Below are 20,494 nucleotides of genomic sequence, written 5' to 3'. Positions count from 1 at the left end.
GTCTGCATCAAAGACTTGTATTATCGTGTTTATGCTTAAGAATCGAGACCAGATATGCTACGAAACTTGTTCTCACAGATTGTCTGCTTCTTGTGGGTGATAGCAAACCTCTCCCTAGTTATTAACTCCCAGCTAAAAATTTAATTATTTTCAGACAGTTCGTCCAATCGGGGTTTTCCTTAATCACATCGCCGTGTTGGGTCGAATATTCTATGGCGGCGAAATCTTTAGTACGGTAGAGAGTTAAAGAAGCGGTCGCTGGCAATGGGTTTGCGCGGAATTTGGTACCGTGAGATATTGTAATGTCTTAGTTCGTACCATACACGAACCGGATTTGACATTCTCGAAATAAGAAAAGGAAATTGAGCAATATGAAATAGAAATAAGAGTAACAAAATTCGATTATGGAATCAAAAGAAACATCTGTAAATTTAACACTTAAATGTTTGAGCCGGATTTGAAATTCTCGAATACAATTTATGTCCTTTATTAATTTCTTTATAAACATACAGACGATTAATTATAGTCTTTTAAATAGCGTGGACAATTTGGTTTTCGGCTAATTTAGGTGCCCACATTAAATAAATAGAATTGAATGCTGAAAAGTGACTTTTGCATCATAATTTATTTTCTTTGAAGAATATGGACTTATTTGGTTTTTTGGGCTTGTTTATTCGTCGACACTAAATGTATTCCATTTAATGCTGGAAAGTCACTTTTACATAACAGAGGAATGGTGGTGCCTTCCACGAATCTAATTTATTAATTCCATTTTTCTCATAATCTAGGGACACAACCTTGATTAACCGGCTACTTCGAAGGAAATTAACATCATAACGCGCCACCATGACCTCCTACTTAAATCTAAGTTTCTTTGGGGCAAGAATTGAACCTGCAACTACCGGTTGTTCTTGAACAGAAAGGATGGTGGTGCCCTTACCATTGGGTCAATCCCAAAGTTAGTAATTCATAATCTATTCTCGATATGCTTTTATACATTTTCAAAAAATCAAAGGGAATAGTATTTGACAATAAAACATGATTAGTGTCTGCACTTGGACATTTTAGATCCATTAGTAGATATTTTCTTCATCTACCATCCTTGTTAAGAACCATATCTCTAATCTTTGATTGTTGAGAATACAATGTTACCATAGTGGTTGGACGAAAAGATCAAATAACAAATCTACAACATCGAATATCGATACACATTATCATATCCAATTCACTGATCATAAAGATAACTTGCATAAGGAATTTTCATTTAATGTTTTCAACCATTAATATCTCCGAACATTGTTCTCAGAAAACTATAATTATTTTTTTTTTGGTAAAAATTATTTCCTCTGGTGCTTCTAGTCTTCATTTCCTTTCTTTAAAATTAGTTTATATATATTAAAAATAAGATTATTATTAGATCCACTAACACATTCACCATCGAGTGAATGACACGTGCTTTTGGAGTCAGTCTCATCATTGAATTCTATTGCGTGTTGATGATCCAATAGCGAGTGTGTAAATTATTTCTTAAACCAACAATAAACTTAATTACAAATCCTTTAAACCATATTATATGTATATTCGAAAGTAAACGCTGCGCAATGCACAGATGTTGAAAGAAGAGAAATTTTAATATATAGTGAAAATGATTCTGATTAATATTATAGAATTTGACAGGAGAAACTAAAAATGCCATTTTCTCAGAGGAAATCACTAATATAATTTAAGAAAATTGATAGTAATAAAAAGAAATGTAGAGTGAGATTGAAATATTGAAATAATCACAACAACGTCACATGCCTTATTTCCACACAATCTCTTATCTGGCTTCCCTCCCTTCCAAGCCCCACACAGCTTGGCGCCTCTTTTTCTCATCACTTCTTCTGCAAAGTCCGAATTTTTCTGCGAGATGAACAGAAGCGAGCCTCTCTCCACTCTCCAATCCTGCCCACCTGTCGTCAAGGTCAGTTTTTTTCTTCTTCTCTTTTAGCTGGGCTATTGGTTTGGTGAAGTGTCTTCATGAAATGGAAGCCATGAATGGCAAGGTTGGAGTAATTCCTGGGGTTTTTGGACGTTCAGTTTCTTGTTATTGATTGAGAATTTCAATGTCCCATGTCCGGCGTTTGAGCCAAGATTGGATTTTGAGTTGAATATGGTGGGAATATGACTGTTTAATTATCTGGGTGGGAATTATTTCCCTGTTGTTTGGGTTTGGTTGGGAGATGAGGCGTGAGTACACGGCTAATTCACGGTGAAAGAAGCTAATTTCGTGGGGTGAATCAGCTTGCAGTAGGAGGAGAAAATTCCGAACCATGGCATCGGCTGCTGCGCGGTCCATCTGCCTGTTCCGCGATGAGAGCACTGGTGCTGCGTCTATTGCGGTTACCATTTTGGCTGATAGAAGTTCTCATATGAAGTTGCTGTGTCATCATGGCAAAGCTCGGGCGACTGTGTGGACAGGCATAAAAACAACGAGGCGCTTGGAAATGAAATGCTGTCAAGAGAGCCATTGTCGTTCCGAATCAAGTTGTTCTGGTTTGCCATTGCCGAGGAAAGAGGAAGTTTCTTCATTGTGTGGAAGTCGTTCGAGAGTGCCTAAGGTAGTGGGTGACTTCAATTTTTCTCTTGTTTCATTCATGGAGAATCGCTAGGTCCTTGACATTGTTTTGTCTCTTTCAAGGTAACTGAGAGTGCACGGGAGATATTTCAATTAGCGAGAGAATGGAGTCAGCGACACGTCACCAAACTAGCTGCTTTAGCTGCATGCGCATTCTTGATAATTCCCTCTGCTGATGCAGTTGATGCTCTCAAAACCTGCGCTTGCTTGCTAAAAGAGTGCAGGTATTTCCTCCATTAAGTTCCGTGGTATTCAGCTTCTTGTTTAATGAACAGTTGGTCCACTGTATATAATAACCCGATGGTGCATAAAGTATTGCAAAAAGAAGCCTCCTAAAAGAGTGACGGCAAAAATAGTGTTGAAAGGAAGGAGTTGGGTTCGGGCGGGGGGGGCGGGTGGGGTGGTGTGTCGGGGGGGAAGCCACTGATGGGACTCTTTGGATTCACAACCCCTTCGCATCTTGGCTCCTGCAAGTTGTCAAAAATTAGGCGGATTCTCTATGTATTTTCTCTTTTGAATTGTTTGAAGTTGGGATTGCAGCAGAAGTATGTGGTCATTAATCTTTCAAGTAGTTGAATTAGGCACCGTTCATTTTATGTTGTGGGTTAATACGTCCTTTAACCCGTGAGCTTGAGAGAACTTCACGTGGTTGACGTCTGCGCCCTTTATTACATGTGAGATGACTGGACAATTGACATTCGGTCAAAAATAGTAGAAGTAATAAGAACTTTCTTGCTACTATTTAGCATAATTGACTGAAGGAATCATGATATCATATTTATACTCCCGTGTTTATAGCATATTGCTCTGTCTGTCTGTCATAGTCAGCTTTGTTCATGAAAAAGATGAAGTCCTTCTATCATCTGGCCTTGCTCAGATTTTCTGCTACTGTGCCAAGAGTCACTTTATCAGCTGGAAAAATTATTTTTGTTATCTTTTCAGCTAAGTTTTCCCTCATAGTTGATGTCATTATCCTTGAGGGTTCAAAAACCAGTATCTCATCTTCTATATTAGTAGGCGAAACATGAGGTGCATATTATGGAGTTGATTGCTGATGTGGAGGGTAGGGGGTTCTACAATGACTATAAATATGATAGTAAAGAATGGAGAATAATGCTCCTGAGTTGATTGATTGGTTCAATGGGCAGGATAGAACTGGCCAAGTGCATCGCAAATCCATCATGTGCTGCGAATGTTGCTTGTCTCCAGACGTGCAACAATCGGCCTGACGAGACTGAATGCCAGGTTTGCTCTGAACTTACCATTTCGTAACGACATTTATGTTGATGAACACTACTGTAATAGAGAAATAAATCATCAGGTCAAGAGCCTAGGCGCCACCTTTCATAGTGATTTATTAGTTCACCCTTTTCGCTGCATTAGCTCTCCGAGTTTTCTGTGCTTCTTCTCATGTAATAGTAGGAAGAACAGAATAGTAATGCTCTGTTCAAAATATTTAGTTTCTGCTAAAATTGGATTTAGTGCACTATATTTGGCTTAAAAAGCGAATAACCCGGCCAGGAGTTCAAGTATAGTCGCTCACTTTTCTGACAGAAGTTTTATCTTTATATTTTTCAGATCAAGTGTGGGGATCTCTTTGAAAATAGTGTTGTGGATGAATTCAATGAATGTGCAGTTTCGCGGAAGAAGTGTGTACCTCGGAAATCTGATGTTGGAGAATTTCCTGTCCCTGATCCTGCAGTTCTCGTTAAGAGCTTCAACATAGCAGATTTCAGTGGGAAGTGGTTCATTTCTAGTGGCTTAAATCCCACTTTTGACACTTTCGATTGCCAATTGCATGAATTTCATACGGAATCAAACAAGCTTGTGGGCAATCTGTCGTGGAGGATACGTACTCCAGATAGTGCATTCTTCACCCGAACAGCCGTACAGAGATTCGTACAGGACCCTGAACAGCCCGGGATATTATACAATCACGATAATGAATATCTCCATTATCAAGATGACTGGTAATTCCTTGCGGCAAGTTCTTCAACGTTTCTAAGTTCCAGTTTCTCATGCAAACTTATTTCCTTCTGATGACTATAGTCTTTGCCTCGACTTCATATGTATGGAGCGACCTCCAAATCATCTTCTATTATTCAAATTCTCGAACAAAAGAAGGCCCATCCTGTATGTGATGTGTGGGGAATTATGTCACTCAGCTTTTATCCGGGAGGAATAGAAGTATGAGTTTCTGCGGTTTAATGCTTGGAAATTTGACATACTTTTAATTATGCGTGAATACAAGAAACAAATTAGCTGCTGAATGTTTTCACTTAGTATTCAATTTGTTGTCTCAAAGTTAGAACTGACAAATTATTGGGTCAAGAAATACTGGAAAGCTCATATTGAAGATTAGATAATCAACAACATGGAGGAAAACTTCCTGAGATAGCAGTCAGAGATGTGGCCAAAATGATATCGTTCACGATCAAGTGGATTATTTATCTGATATATAATGTCATCTCGAAAATTATTACTTCGGTTTTGTTAATTGATGAATGTAATTTTCAGTAATTTCTTCTTTGCTACAAACTTGGCAGGTATATATTGTCATCCAAGACAGAAAACAAGCCAGATGATTACATATTCGTATACTATCGGGGCTGGAATGATGCATGGGATGGGTACGGAGGAGCTGTATTATACACGAGAAGTGCGGTTTTGCCAGATAGTATCGTACCAGAAATCGAAAGAGCTGCGAAGAGCGTAGGAAGAGACTTTAAAGACTTCATCCGAACCGATAATACTTGCGGGCCCGAGCCTCCTCTTGTGGAGAGAATAGAGAAGACGGTGGAGGAAGGCGAGAAGACTATCGTGAGGGAGGTCGAGCAGATTGAAGATGAGGTACAAAAAGTGGGAAAGACCGAGATGACTTTGTTCCAGAAGTTGGCTGACTGGTTTAAAGAGCTCAGACAAGATGAGGAGAACTTCTTGAGAGGCCTCAGTCAAGAGGAAATGGAGTTATTGAATGAGCTGAAAATGGAAGCGACTGAAGTTGAGAAGCTCTTTGGACGAGCATTGCCGATCCGGAAGCTAAGGTAGGCCTAGGAAATGTGACAGGAGATCATTGTCACTCTGATTCCATTTGTGATGTACAGCTGTTCAAATGAAGTCTTTGGCGATTTCAACTTCATTTCCTCTTTTCTCTGTTTATTCTTACATGCGAGACTTGTGCTCCAATGGGCTGAACATGGACTAGGTTCGACTGGTCACGTTGGCGAGCTGTCTTTTTTATTTCTGTAGATGATTCATTTAAATCCTTACGAGAAATGGTTTGAGTTGATACATAGAATCTACGTTATATTGTCGTCTCCCTCCCCTCTTTTGCCATAGTTGGCCTCGTCAGTTCTAAGGAACTGGACAAGATGGTTACTAGAGAAAATAATCCCTTCTGATTGATAATGTTCTTTATTACAGTGTTTACAATATTGAGATGGTAAATCTATATAAACATGTGTGCATAAGGTTGATCTTAGTGTTTGCGAGCATTTGTGCCCACAATGTTCTGCCCCATGAAGTCGCACACTTACATTACAGGTGACACATTTTACATCTCCCACCACTCTCCTTCGTCTTCTGTGTCTGAAAGATTTCGTCAAGCCTCGACCTGCTCCAGTTTCATACCCATGATCATGTCCAGGGTTCACTAGCTCCACAATTTGCAATGCATAGTAACATGAAGTACACGGCATTACAATCTCCTCGAAATAGGGAATAGAGGAGATCTCTTATTTGACTAGGATGGCCTAATAGTTTCACTCTATATAAGCGTGATTTGAAAGGTACTTTGTTGAGTTTGACGAAGATGATGCACAAGTACATGTGAGACAGAACTTTAGACCATATTACTGCCACGGGGGTGATCTCCCATCGGTGTATCTGGTACGTCATAGACATCTGTGTTCGCCTGTTCCTCCACCAGCGGGTGAAGACTCCCCGATGGGTTATACTGTTGAACCACCAGAACTGATGCGGTGGTTGAGAAGCCCGACGAGGCCAAGTAACTCCCGACATGGCCCAATTCCGGACAATCACTCGTCCGGTCCACCAATACCGGCACATTGGAAGGCATCCTTCCCACTATAAACAGATTGCACTTGCTCATTGATTTTAATGCAGCAACAATGTCTTCCGTAGTTGCCACAGCCCTCTCCTCATAGGCAATAGACACATTTTTGCTGGCAGTCAACTCTGACAGATCATCATCGCTGGGGTTGTCATCATCTTCATTACTTTCTAGTGCTGCAACTGCAGTTCCTGGAGGGAAAACAAACTTCATGACACTCAGCACAATCCCAGGATGCTCTGCCATGCGAACCCCGAAGGCGAGCGCCTCACAATCATCACCGCCTCCAAAAAAGGGCACGACAATCGTGTACGAGACATCGCTGGCAGAGACTTGGGTTGTGCCTCCTAGGCCGCGGTCCACAAGAATCCCGACCGAGCACGGCGCATAGTGTAGGACCCTCTGGTTCACGGCTTGGAAGGAGTGGCCCAGTGACTCCATCACACCATCCAACCTCTGGTGCTTGTGGAATGGGACCAATATCATCGCGGACCGCTTCTGGTGCGCGCTCGTGCAGATGTCCTCGTGGATGGTGCCGAGAGGGGATATAGCGGTCATGGGGCGCACGGTGACGGAACTGAGCTGCTGGTAGGCCTCGAATGCAATCACCATCTGGTCCTGGTCGTCGCGGGCTTTGTTCCAAAACGGGAGGCCATTCCTCCGTGCCTTGTGCACCATGGAAATGGCTGAGGATCGCTCGGAGAGCTCCATGAGGTGCATGGCGTAGACACTGAGGCGGCCCCTCTTCCGAATCCCACGGGACGACTCGATGAGGTTGATCATGGTAGGGATGTTGCGCGTGCTGTGGAAGCAGACCAGCAGCCGGAGCTCGGTGTCGAGGTCCTTCCGCCGGATCGTCCTGTGCTTATATGGCACTCCTCTCCTGGCCGGTTTATACACAGCCATCACTATTGGGGTTGTGATGAAGGTGGTGAATAAGGCCATTAGAACTAAGACTGCAAATGTCTGGTCATTCAGCACCTGAGACAAAGGACCAAAAAGGGTAATCAATTTGCTGTCACTCCAACTTGTTTTCCTGAAATGCCTTTGTTATGGCAGATTAATTTTGTCAATTACCTGATTGATCTTCTTAGCTTAGGACTAATTATAAAGCACGACAACTTGCCAATTGTAAAATTTTGTGTTCAGCGAGAAATGGATGAACATACTGTACCTTCCTGTCCTTCCCAATGTTGAGCACAATGAGCTCCACCAAACCCTTGGTGTTCATCAGGAACCCCAGAGTGACAGCTTCCTTAAATGGCACCTTGCACAACATTGAAACGGACATTGTCCCCACAATTTTCCCAAAGCAAGCTGTGAAAATGACAAGCACCAACAGCCCCCAGGACTGCGCTCCTTGTATTGTTGCGACATTTGTCTTCAATCCGCTCGACACAAAGTAGAGTGGCAGGAGGAGCCCCGACACAAGGTCCTCTATCTTCTCGATCAGGACCCCGGCGAATGGCCCGTCCTTAGGCACCACAATGCCCACCACAAAAGCTCCGAAGAGCGCATGTATGCCGATGGTGTCTGTCACGAAGCCCGCGGCCAGCACAAGTGACAGCGTGATGCATATGTAGAGTTCCTTCACGGGCTCACCCTCGGGTGACCTGCGTGCCATCCAGGTGAGCGCCGGATTGAGGGCGAAGATTGCAAATAACACGAATGCAACCCCACAGAGCAAGACCCACAGGGAGACCAGAGGGGACGTGTTGCTGCCTGAGAGGGCTATGGCGAGTGCGAGCAGGATCCACGCCGCAACATCGTTGACGGCGGCCGCCGACATGGCTATGCGGCCCAAGTCAGTGGTTAGGAGCTTGAGCTCAGCAAGTATGCGGGCCAGAACGGGAAAGGCCGTGATGGATAGGGCCACGCCCATGAAGACGAGGAACGGGCCTTGGCTCACTCCTTTGGAGATCGTGGACCGGAGGACCACCGACGTGCCGATTCCGAGGACGAAAGGGAGGCTGATACCGACTAGGGCGATTCCGAGGGCTTTCTTGCCGGTTCTCTTAATGGAGCGGATGTCGAGCTCAAGGCCAACCAGGAATAAGAAGTAGAGGAGGCCTATGTTCGCAAGCGTGTCGAGGACGGTCATGCTTCGTGCCGGGAAAACTGTGTGCAGGAATTTCTCGCTTCTTCCTAATGCTGAAGGCCCAAGCAAGATTCCACCCTGGAGACATAAAAATTACAATAACCAAGTGTCTAACTGTTTCTCTAATGTGAGACCTGATGACAACATTAATAATTTCCCCAGTTCATATGAACTTTAAAAACTACCTCACTTAGATTAATTGCCATGTGCATTCATATCAATAGGAAAAGGCTTTGCAGAACCTTGGTTAGGTTGTGGATGATTTCTCTAGGAACTTGGCGGACCCTTTTGGAAAGAACATCTTAAATGGCACTCCATTTTTCAGAATTGAAATGAATGTTAAAAAACCCTAGAATTTCCCGAATAAACACTTTTCTCCTCAAACGATGATATGTAAGAAACTCACAATGATCTCCGCAATGACCCTCGGTTGTCTGAGAGGCCTGAGAATCAATGCAAGCAGTCTCGTGAAGGCCACGACGAGGCATATTTGAAGGATGACCAGAGGAAGCGCGTAATCCAGAGGGCTGTCGCCCTGGAACGACCCATTCGACGTCGCCTTCATTGGTGCGGGACAAACCGTCGCCGTCGCATTGGCCGCCATCGATGTCTTACGACCTTCTGCCCAAGATGTCTGATATCCGAGATTCAAGAATCAATGTGAATTTGCCAAAGGAGAAAAACAAAATTTTTCTCCTTAGGATGAACGGTGTTAATCTTGGGGCTCCCTTATATCATCTCCTTTTTCCCACGAGCACGAGATATGTGGCTTCTGAAGAGAATTCGAGTTTCTTCAGAAGCATGAGAGAGAGAGAGAGAGAGAGAGAGAGAGAGAGAGAGAGAGAGAGAGAGCAACACTTTCACTTTTTAAATGGGGATCTAGAATTAAGCGGAGAAATACGAGAGAATGATGTGGCTAACGGGCCTCTATTTATAGTGTGTGTTCGTTAGTTTAGGAGAGCTTGTTAATAGCTGTGCATATGGCGCCATTCTATATTGTCCATTTAATAATGTCTCACATCCCTGTGGACAGACAAATTAATTTACAAAAAGGGAAGAGACAGTTGCGTATAAATTATGGATTATCCACTCTTCTTTTCTTGGACAAGCCCTTTTGTTTCCGTGGAAAAATTGATGAATTTCGAATGCGAAAACAACCTCAAACAAATATCTCGTTCGGCCACAACTTGGCGCTCCGACAATCTTTCCCGATAGTTATCATGGGAGTGTTGTACAAACCCCCATTCCCGACCTGTCTTTCTGCAATTCTTAACTCATCCTAGTGATCTGGAAAGTTTTCGGCAATCATGTCTATGGCGACTATAATTTTTAAAGAAGCCTTTTCTTAATGCACCTGATCTTTAACGTCTCCTAAGTCAGATCTTTGCTTAGCAAGCAAGGTTTACACCAAAGATAGTTAATTGCTCGACAGAATCTCCTCCTAGAGTGATTTGTGCTAGTCAAAGCAATGTTTACGTAAAAACTATCAAAGAAGTTACGAGAATAATCTCTTCGTTTTGAAGGCCATGAGATTTATTACCAACAAACAATTTTTTCACATTGTTCTTCACTTTACTTTTCTGAATGATGTTAGGCTCTCTCTTGTCTCTATTTTTTTTTTAATAAGAAACATCAAATCACAATGCAATGTCATAAATGTAAAAAATAAATAAATCTGAGTCAGCTGCAAGGATGACTTTTCTTTTTATAAGAAACATCAAACCACACGCAAGCCATGAGAATTTCCTTGTCTTCCAGGGTGTAGAAGATGGTCAATACATTCAGAACGAGGATGCATGTCATACTTATTACAAGAACAATTGATGCTTGTTTTAAAAAAGAACAACTAATCCTTATCCATCACCAGAAATTGCTGTTGAAACTTCTCTCTCCCCGCAATCAGCTGTACAAATTGCTTTGACTTTTCTCGGAGTCAGACTTAGCACCATGTCCCGAATTTTAATTGGAGCAGATTTTCTTTTTTCTTTTTTTTTCCTTTTCATTCTTGGATACATAATCTATTGTGCAATGTATATAAAAAAGTATGCAATGGAAGAGACACCTATAGATACCTACGATTTTTTATAATCATGGTGCACTTCATTTCATGCTGTAACAATTAGGATAATGTGTATTATTGCCCTCATCACCGCCAGGAAACGGCAATTTTGCAATCACCCGATTAATTTTTAGACTTTCCGACTAGTGATGGAAAGAGAAATTTCAAACTTATTTTTCCCACCCTTTTTCGCACCCAATAATTGATTAAACTACAATGAAACAACTCGCTTTCTTATGTGCATCTGATGGTGCATTGTGTGGATCGTTTTTAATTCAATTTCAACCCCTAATTATTCTCGAAAGGTCGTATAATCTGAGGTTGGTGTTTACATGCGCCTTTCCAAGTTGAAGCCATGCGAATGCGGGTCATAATCAGTAGAGAGTTGATATCTGTTTTGGGTCTTGCATTAGAGATTTGCATCTTAATCGGGAGACAAATTGCTATTGATATTGTTCTAGGGTTTTGGATATTAATGATGAAATAAGGGTTTCGTGTAAATAATTGCTTTGTCTCGTGGAAAGGGTCAAAGAACACATTATTTATCTGCATTACACTATTAATGACATGCCCCTTTTTGACTTTCTCCTTCTTAGCTTGTGGAACGGGAAAAGTGCTAGGCTGATGTCAACCTTTTCGAAACAAGGGAACGAGTCGTTTTGTGTTAATCATTAATTGATATTTTAGTGGAATTATCTAAAGTAGGTTATCATGTGTAATCAGGCCGAGTTGATGGTCCGGACAAAATTACAGATTATTAAATCATGTGGATATCATATGAGATTTATTGTGATCAGAGAGAGAGAGAGAGGGGGACAAGATGAGCATATTCGATTGAAAATACCAAGAGAAGATTTAAATTTTAAAAAAATCAAGAAAAATAGACTACTCAAATGGATGTCAATCATATACATAACAGGAATAGTAGTCAATGTAGGATTTCCCATATAATTATATCCTAATAATTGACAAGTGTGATCTGTGTCAGTTCATGGCTACCAAGAGTTGATCAGTTCAAGTTTTGACTTGTATTGTATTAGATGCAGATGCACCAATAATTCTCAGATAATCTCGCCACGTAGTTCGAGTGTCATCAATTATGTGCAATTTCTTTTATGACATGAAGTTGCCATTTACAAAACAAAATAAGAGTATTTTAGCTTATTTGTGCTGAGGCTCTTATGTACATAAACCTAAATATCGACATCCTGTCCTACGTGAAGGCCATAAAGAACATACAACGAGGGTTTGTGCTTTCGTACTTGCGTTTGGTCAATTATTCGAATAATATTTTATCGCAACGATTATCTTCTCAATTAATAATATAACCCTTTCGGATTAACTTGGAAGGTTAAGAATCCGATTTGTGTGGGCAGATTAAGCGGGCGACATCGGTTCGATTTCCATTCACCAACAAATGCACACGATTCCATATTTGGGCTACGTCTAAGATGGGCTTTCTCAATCGATATGTACATATATTTTGGTTTTTCCCCCTAGACCTAGGCGGTCACATATAATTGTCACTTCTAGTTTAGTATTTATGGGTAAAAAAAAACTAAAACACATCAAGTTAAGTCGGCTTAGAGTAAAATTATGTTGTCTTCTTTCGAGTTTGAGTTTTTTCTTGGTTATTTATTGTTCTTTTTTGTGAGTTTTCTCTTGGTAATTTATTGTACTTTTTTGTTGGCTTGACAGGTTTTCGAATCTGACGGACATGAAAATTTTGGATACAACTTTCAATTAAGTGTCCAGCACGTCGTATTGTGTAGGCATTTAACTTAAAACCATGTGATTAAATTGACATTATCCTAAGTGAAAATCAACTTAAAATTTATCTAGCCATCGTATTACGTAGGCATTTAACTTAAAACCATGTGATTAAATTGACATTATCATACATAAAAATCAACTTAAAAATTAAGCATCTAGCCGTCGTATTACATAATATAGCCTAAAAACATGTGATTAAATTGCAATAACAATTTGTGCGAAATTCAACTTACAAAGCCGTCATATTACATAGACATGTGGCTTAATAACATGTGATTAAAATTGCAATTATTTTTGTGTGAGGATGATCCTTAATAACAAAGCAAGTGCAATGGATAACTTCATATTAGTCAATTGAAGCAATTTGCATGTTTTAATCAACTGGGGGTGAATGCGTGTAGAACCGTAATCGTATGGAATAGATGGCTCAATTCTTTATGCCAAAACATCATTTTATCTCACTTTTTATTTTCAAAACTAACCTTACATCAAAAGTTAGAAGTATTCACTACTTTCTCTTCATCGAATAGCCACTTGATTCACATATAATTAATTAACAAATATCCACTATAATTCCACTTAATTACGTGATTGTTCAAGTCTCCTAAAAAGATTCTTTTTTCTTTATACGAAAACCATTCATGCTCACGCACTTGGGTAGCGTGCGCCTCAACACTACTATTATATGAGTTGGACTTTATTATGATAAGAGCGTTATAATAAGCTTCGTATGATCTTATCCAAAACATGAATCGTAACCAAAGAACCTACCAGGTTCGTCAATCCTTTTTTTTAATATAAAAATGGATAATTGATCTCGCTTATAATATATATATATATATATATATATATATATATATATAAAACTTTGCATCACTCATACCAATTGGGAAAAAAAGAAAGAATTCAGGACTGCTCAAATTCATTGACTTCGATTTATGAAGATGATTGGATGATAAGAGAGTCCGGATCAATGCACCCAACAATACCTTATTATCTAATGGATTTATCAAACAATTATTTCCGTGAACAGCGAGGAAGAAGCAATAGTTGAGAACGGAAATGGGAATGATCGTGGAATATTCTGTGGGGAGCAAAGTATTCCTTTGAACATGTCAAAAAAGGGAGGAAGATGTCAAATCAGAGACCCAAAATAGAAAGGTATAATTACCAAATAAGCACTTGACAAGGATATCATATGTTCGGCATAGTACTAGATAATAAAAATAAGATGGATGCCCATTATATAGTGGAATCAAATTGCTTCAATCATCAATTTGTCATGATGATCCATCTCAAATTTATCCAATTAAAAATTTTAGAATTAAATTGACACTGATGTAATATATTTAAGTTTTTTTTTTGTACTTTTCCCAAAAGATTTGTTAGCAATTGATTAACATGTTGCAATGATAGATCGCGTTTTAGGTATATTCAGATCATCGTTTAAACAAGATCCATTCATCGGGAACCACTCGAGGTTTTTCTTTTTGTCATTAAAGGTACCAACGACTTTCCTACATTATTTGTTAGATATTGTTTATTTGTCAAATATGAGCACAATATGAGATTGAGATTTTAATACGTTATTTGTTAAGTGTGAGCCAACTATGAGATAAGTTTTCCTACATTGTTAAAATCTTATAAGATCTCGTCATGCACAATTATTTGTAAACATATAATAAATGGGTATTGCAAATAGAATCTATTTATGTATTGACAATTATTTTTGAATAGTTTTATTGCCGAGGAATTATGCGTACGAACATATGGGAATATATTAATTAGATATAAATGCAATAGGAATTATAAATGCGTTATTAAAAAAATTAGAATTAAAGATTTGCTTGTGTGTTGCACGGATTGAAGAGTATATTTTATAGTATTTCGAAAAATCAATTGAAATTTTCATCGTTCAGAAATTCAATCAGTCAATACGAAATTCAAGACTTTTGGATATTATAATTTATACTAATATATTTGCTCTCATCGGTGGCAAATCTATGAAACAATTAGGATTTAGTTATATTTACTTGCCTTGATGTATATATGCTATGGATATTAAACCTATGAATAAAATCTTATGTTGGATATTTTGTTGAGTATCTAGATTACACGGTTGATGCTATATATGTGATAAAGTTTCTAGATAATTTTACAACTATACCCTTATGAAGTAATATAAATTTGGACATTTATTAGGTCCTGCACCAGTTCAAAATACATTTGACTTTCACCGTTGAATATTCGATATGTGGAGCAACTTATTTATAAAATTGACTCCAAACACATATGTCACTCATCTAAAAGTAAAGGTGTAAGTAATTTTTTACACCGATTGTTGACCTAACAATGCTCCCATAAATTTAGATTTCTAATTTTAAAGTCCATTTTTTTGGAAGAAAAATTTTAAAGTCCATCATCACAAAGTATTTACTACATATACTACTATCAACTTCATAAACACGTACATTTACATGTTCATTTTTGAAATACGAACAAACAGATAACACAAATTTCTAAAACTTATTCTTCCTTTCATAAACATTTTGTATTGATTAAATATTTCGGTTTGGAACTTATCATAGTCTGTAAATCAACAGCTAAAAAATATGTTTAAACTTATATTTTTTTATATAGGCACACTCTAAACATTTATCTTTTCCTTTATATACTTTTTGTAATGATTCAAATTGTCACATGAGAATCTATTGTTTTCCTAAATTCAATAGCTATAATATATTATTTTGTGTGAAATTTTTGTAATTATAAAAAATTGTCACCTGAGAACTTTATCTTAGTCCTAAGTCAACAGCTATAAGGGATGTGAATTCGTTCATTTAGTTTTTTAAATAGTTACTGTAGTATTATACAATGAGCCTTAGTGATTGTGATAAGAATCATCGTGTAATAAAACCTTGAACATATATAGAGATATCATTAATTTCGTGTTACAGTTAATTGTGGTATTATACAATGAGCCTTAGTGATAGTGATAAGAATCAACTTGTAATAAAACCTTGCTCCAGGAATTCGTTCTCATTTTAGTGATAAGAATTATCATGTAATACAACTTAAATTCAGAAAAAAGAGTATTTGAGAAGAAAATAGAATATTACCTGCCATAGATCTTTGATCATTCATCTAAATAGAATCTATAAATTGTCATATATAATTATTTTTATTTATTACCGAAACATGCATAGCTCTATTATTTCCTGTATCTCGATTAGAAATTTATTAGTAAAATATACACAAGAGTTAGAGATTTGATAGAAGTATTACCAAAATATGCATTGGTGTATTATTTCCAGTAAATATATTAGACTTTCATTGCCAAAATATGCACAAGAGTTTGAGATTTTCTAAAGTGACTATGAAAATTAAATTGCTAGGATTTTATTACCAAAATATACATCGATTAGAGATTTATTGGTAAAACATGCATAAAAATTAGAGATTTGATAGGATTTTATCACCAAAATATGCGTAACTCTATTCTTTCTTGTACATCAATTAGAGATTTATTACTAAAATATACATAAGAACTAAAGATTTGTTGGGATTAAAGATTTCCTAAAGTGACCGTGCAAATTAAATTGCTGGGTAAAAATCGCATGTGCGCATGCCACGTGGCTCAAAACTAGAAGTGACAATTATATGTGACCGCCTAGGTCTAGGGGAAAAATACCAAAATATATGTACATATCGATTGAGAAAGCCTATCTTAGACGTAGCCCAGACATGGAATTGTGTGCATTTGTTGGTGAATGGAAATCGAACCGATGTTGCCTGCTTAATCTGCACACACAAATTGGATTCTTAACCTTTTAAGTTAATCCGAAATATTAATTGCGAAGATAATCGTTGCGATAAAATATAATTCGGATAATTGACCAAACGCAAGTATGAAAGTACAAACCCTTGTTGTACGTTCTTTCTGGCCTTCACGTCGGACAGGATGTCGATGTTTAGGTTTCCGTACATAAGACTTCAGCACAAATAACCTAAAATACTCTTATTTTGTTTGTAAATGACAACTTCATGTCATAAAAGAAATGTCACATAATTGATGACACTCGAACTACGCGGCCTGAGAGAGATTATCTGAGAATTATTGGTGCATCTGTATCTATTACAATACAAGTCAAAACTTGAACTGGTCAACTCTTCGTAGACATAGGCAGCCATGACCACACATAGATGACACTTGTCAATTATTGGGATATAATTATATGGGAAATACTACGTTGACTACTATTCCTATTATGTATATGATTGATATCCATTCGAGTAGTCCATTTTTCTTGATTTTTTTTAAAATTTGAATATTCTCTTGATTAGAAATTTGGGTTAATACCACGAAAAATCCTAAACTGGTACACCTGTGACAGATTTACCACAAACTATTTTTTTGACAACAAAAAACCTCAAACTGGTACACTTATGACAATTTTACCCCAAACTATTTTTTTGATCACCAAAAACCCCAAACTGGTACACCTGCGACAATTTTACCCCGAATTAATTTTTTAATATTATTTTTTATTTTTTCGAATTTTATTTTATTTTTCTTTTCTTTTTCCTTTCCTTTTTTTTTCCTTCATCTTCTCTACCTTCAACCTATGGTCGTTGGTCCGGCGACCGGCCAAAGGCGGGGGCCGGCGAGGTTGGCCCCACCGGCCTCTGGAGAGGCCGACCTCGCTAGTTGCCGGCAGGGCCAAGCCTCGCCAGCGACGGCGAGGACGACCTCTTGCCAGGGGTGGGCAAGGCCGACCTCGCTAGTTACCGACGAGGTCGGCCTCGCCAGCGGCCGACGAGGCCGACCTCGCCGGCCATAAGTTAAAGGTAGAGAAGGTGAAGGGAAAAAAAAAAAGAAAAGGAAAGGAAAAAGAAAAGAAAAGAAAAAATAAAAAAATTCGAAAAAATAAAAAATAATATTAAAAAATTAGTTCGAGGTAAAATTATCGCAGGTGTACCAGTTTGGAATTTTTTGTGGTCAAAAAAATAGTTCGGGGTAAAATTGTCACAAGTGTATCAGTTTGTGGTTTTTTGCTGTTAAAAAAATAGTTTTGGGTAAATTTGTCATTTGTGTACCAGTTGAGGGTTTTTCGTGGTATTAACCCTAGAAATTTTCAATCGAATCTGCTCATCTTATCCCCTCTCTCTCTCTCTTATTGCAACGAATCTCATAATTTAATTATCTGTGATTTTGAACGGTCCATCAACTCAGCTCGATTACACATGATAACCTACTTTAGATAATTCCACCGAAATATCGATTAATGATTAACACAAAACGACTCATTCCCTTGTTTCGAAAGCGTTGACATCAACCTAATACTTCCCGTTCCACAAGCTAAGAAGGAGAAAGTCAAAAAGGGGGCATGTCATTAACAGCATAATGCAGATAAATAATGTGTTCTTTGACCCTTGACACGATTATTCACACGAAACCCTTATTTCATCATTAATATCCAAGACCCTAGAACAGATATCAATAGCAATTTGTCTCCCAATTAATATGCAAATTGTAATATTTAGCTTTTTTTTTTACCCAGTCAAAGAAGTGGCGGGGCCCATCTTTTATAAATAAAAAGAAAAGAGAAAAAGTGGGCATTTAGAGATACCAACACAGAGAAAAAAGAAAGAGGGAAAGAAGAAGAAGAAGAAAGAAAAAAAAGGGCTTTGCGCTTTAATGCCATGGACGCCTCGCCGAGCCGGATTTACTTCATATCATAACGGCCGGTAAGTATTTGTGTCCCTTGTTCGTCCAATCGGAGTATTTTTCGGAATTAGGGCAAGTTCGGATTTTTGTGAAAATCAAGCCGCGAAGTCTAATTTTTGAGTCGTTGAGCTGTGTATATATATATATATATAGAATTGGTAGTTTAGGGTGTCATGGAGCCGTGGTATTTTACGGAACTTGATTTGGACTTACCATTTGCATGAAACAAATTTTTGAAGTTGAGCGCGCATTGTGAACAATACGCGACCAGCAGCTTTTGAACTGAATTTCGTTGGTTTTTGGCTTGATTTTGGGACGGCCAAGATGTGGGTCTTCTAGTGCTTCAAAAAATCTTCCTTTTGACTATAAGCTCGCTTGGAATGGGATTCGGCGGAGAGAGTTATGGCACGATCTCCGCGTTACGAACGGCTTTGAATAATCGCTTTGGACGAGTAATTTGCGGGTACCTTTTAGTCGTTATGTTAGCGTATAGGCCTAGTTTAGTCAAGTCTTAGTTGAAATAGTATTTTACTTGATTTTGATATCGATTCTCGTTCAATTGATAGGATTACGAGATCATCGGCGTGTTTAGCCACGTTGTTTGGTTTTTGGGGCATTTCCAGGTGAGTGGTATTATCTCTTCTTTGATTTTATAAAAATCATGTCTTGAAGAAATTATGATTCGATATATATATATATATAAATTGAACTTAAAATAACACTGTGTTGCATAAATCGGGATCGAGCATTTATTACGTTTTAGCATTTGAGAATGATTTGAGAATTGTTTTTGGAAATATATTGTGAAATGATACATATGTGTATGGCGTTACAAATTAGTTTATGAAATGAGTTTGGAAATGATTCAAGAAATTCTCTACGAAATATATTTTTGGGCAGTTGAGCCGTGTTGCGAGAAAGTTCTTTGTTTGGTTTGTGAAATGTATTATAGATTGGATTTCTAATATTAGAGGACGATTGTTTGATACTCAATATGACTGTAAACCCAGGTAGGGGTTTCGGGGTATGCATACCGGGTTAGGATATCTTTCTGGGCCGAGCTACCGGCTTTGTAGGTGAAGACCTTGCCAATGGAGGAATCTTGGTAGCCTTGTCACAAGACTTTGTGTTATTACCATGGTTTAATATTGAGCAATAGATTGATCGATGGAATGGACCATCGGCATGTGATGTGATATGAGATTTATCAATGGAATAGACCATTGATTTGTGATTTGAGATTAGTCAATTGAATAGACCATTGAAGTGGTTTTTAATAGAGATTAATCAATGGACTTGACCATTTATGTTTGTCTTGTGATAGTGATTAAATGGGTATTTCTGACTTGTACAAAGTTTTGTAGAAATGAAATAACTCGTCTTTGATTTGATATATATTATATCTTTGGATTGAAAAATTAGCTTAGGGTATTGTTATATATATATATATATAGTGGCTACTCGATTTGCTTAGAAGAGATACGCACTACTTATTGAGCTATGGTTGCTCACCTTTCTCTTTATCCAATCTTTTTAGGTTCCTTGATTAGTAGCCTATAGAGAGAGAGCGTTGTCGTTGAGACTTTTAAGAGTTGGATTTCTTATCGTGGTTTGAGACCACGTCTTTCGAGTGGAAGGACGATCGTGTCATTCCCCATCCTGTTAGGTTTCGGGGTGTGACACAAATCTCGAATGTAAAACCCTAAAACAGATATTAACTCTCCACTGATCATGACCTGCATTTGCATGGCTTCAACTTGGGAAGGCGCATATAAACACCAACCTCAGATTATACGACCTTTTGAGAATAATTAGGGGGTTAAAATTGAATAGAAAACGATCCGCGCAATGCACCATCATATGCACGTAAGAAAGCGAGTTGTTTCAATGTAGTTTAATCAATTATTGGGTGCGAAAAAGGGCAGGAAAAAGAAGTTTGACATTTCTCTTTCCATCACTCGTCGGAGAGTCTAAAATTTAATTCGGGTGATTGCGAAGTTGCCGTTTCCGGGTGGTGATGAAGGCAATAATACACATTATCCTAATTGTTACAGCACAAAATGAAGCGCACCATGAGTATAAAATTCGTAGGTATCTATAGGTGTCTCATCCATCGCATACCTTTTGATATACATTGTACAATAGAT

At 38.3% G+C, this 20,494-nt stretch overlaps 2 protein-coding genes across 3 annotated transcripts; one reads left to right on the top strand and one right to left on the bottom strand.

Moving 5' to 3' along the window:
- The first annotated feature begins 1,843 nt into the window (after window positions 1-1,843).
- On the top strand, window positions 1,844-5,931 carry LOC115692619 (violaxanthin de-epoxidase, chloroplastic-like). Of its 2 annotated transcripts, none has more exons than XM_030619528.2 (6): window positions 1,844-1,963; window positions 2,284-2,600; window positions 2,681-2,841; window positions 3,766-3,862; window positions 4,196-4,587; window positions 5,164-5,931. In XM_030619528.2, exons 2-6 carry the CDS (start codon window positions 2,313-2,315, stop codon window positions 5,663-5,665), a joined length of 1,440 nt encoding a protein of 479 aa, XP_030475388.2. In that variant the 5' UTR covers window positions 1,844-1,963; window positions 2,284-2,312; the 3' UTR covers window positions 5,666-5,931. The 2 variants fall into 2 exon arrangements, with proteins under 2 accessions (XP_030475388.2, XP_030475389.2); XM_030619529.2 differs by having other exon boundaries at window positions 1,845-1,963; window positions 2,291-2,600.
- Window positions 5,932-5,996: 65 nt separating this feature from the next.
- Window positions 5,997-9,596, bottom strand: LOC115692639 (cation/H(+) antiporter 19-like). Its single transcript, XM_056310094.1, has 3 exons — window positions 9,194-9,596; window positions 7,864-8,865; window positions 5,997-7,670 (listed from the first exon to the last, which is right to left on the bottom strand). Exons 1-3 carry the CDS (start codon window positions 9,389-9,391, stop codon window positions 6,459-6,461), a joined length of 2,412 nt encoding a protein of 803 aa, XP_056166069.1. The 5' UTR covers window positions 9,392-9,596; the 3' UTR covers window positions 5,997-6,458.
- Between the last annotated feature and the right edge of the window lie 10,898 nt (window positions 9,597-20,494).

Source organism: Syzygium oleosum, unplaced genomic scaffold, assembly GCF_021117445.2.
Source record: "Syzygium oleosum isolate NSW1041296 unplaced genomic scaffold, Sole_v2.1 Sole_v2.03, whole genome shotgun sequence".
In the NCBI taxonomy this organism is placed as follows: Eukaryota; Viridiplantae; Streptophyta; class Magnoliopsida; order Myrtales; family Myrtaceae; genus Syzygium; species Syzygium oleosum.
This window is presented reverse-complemented; position numbering and strand designations above follow the sequence as displayed.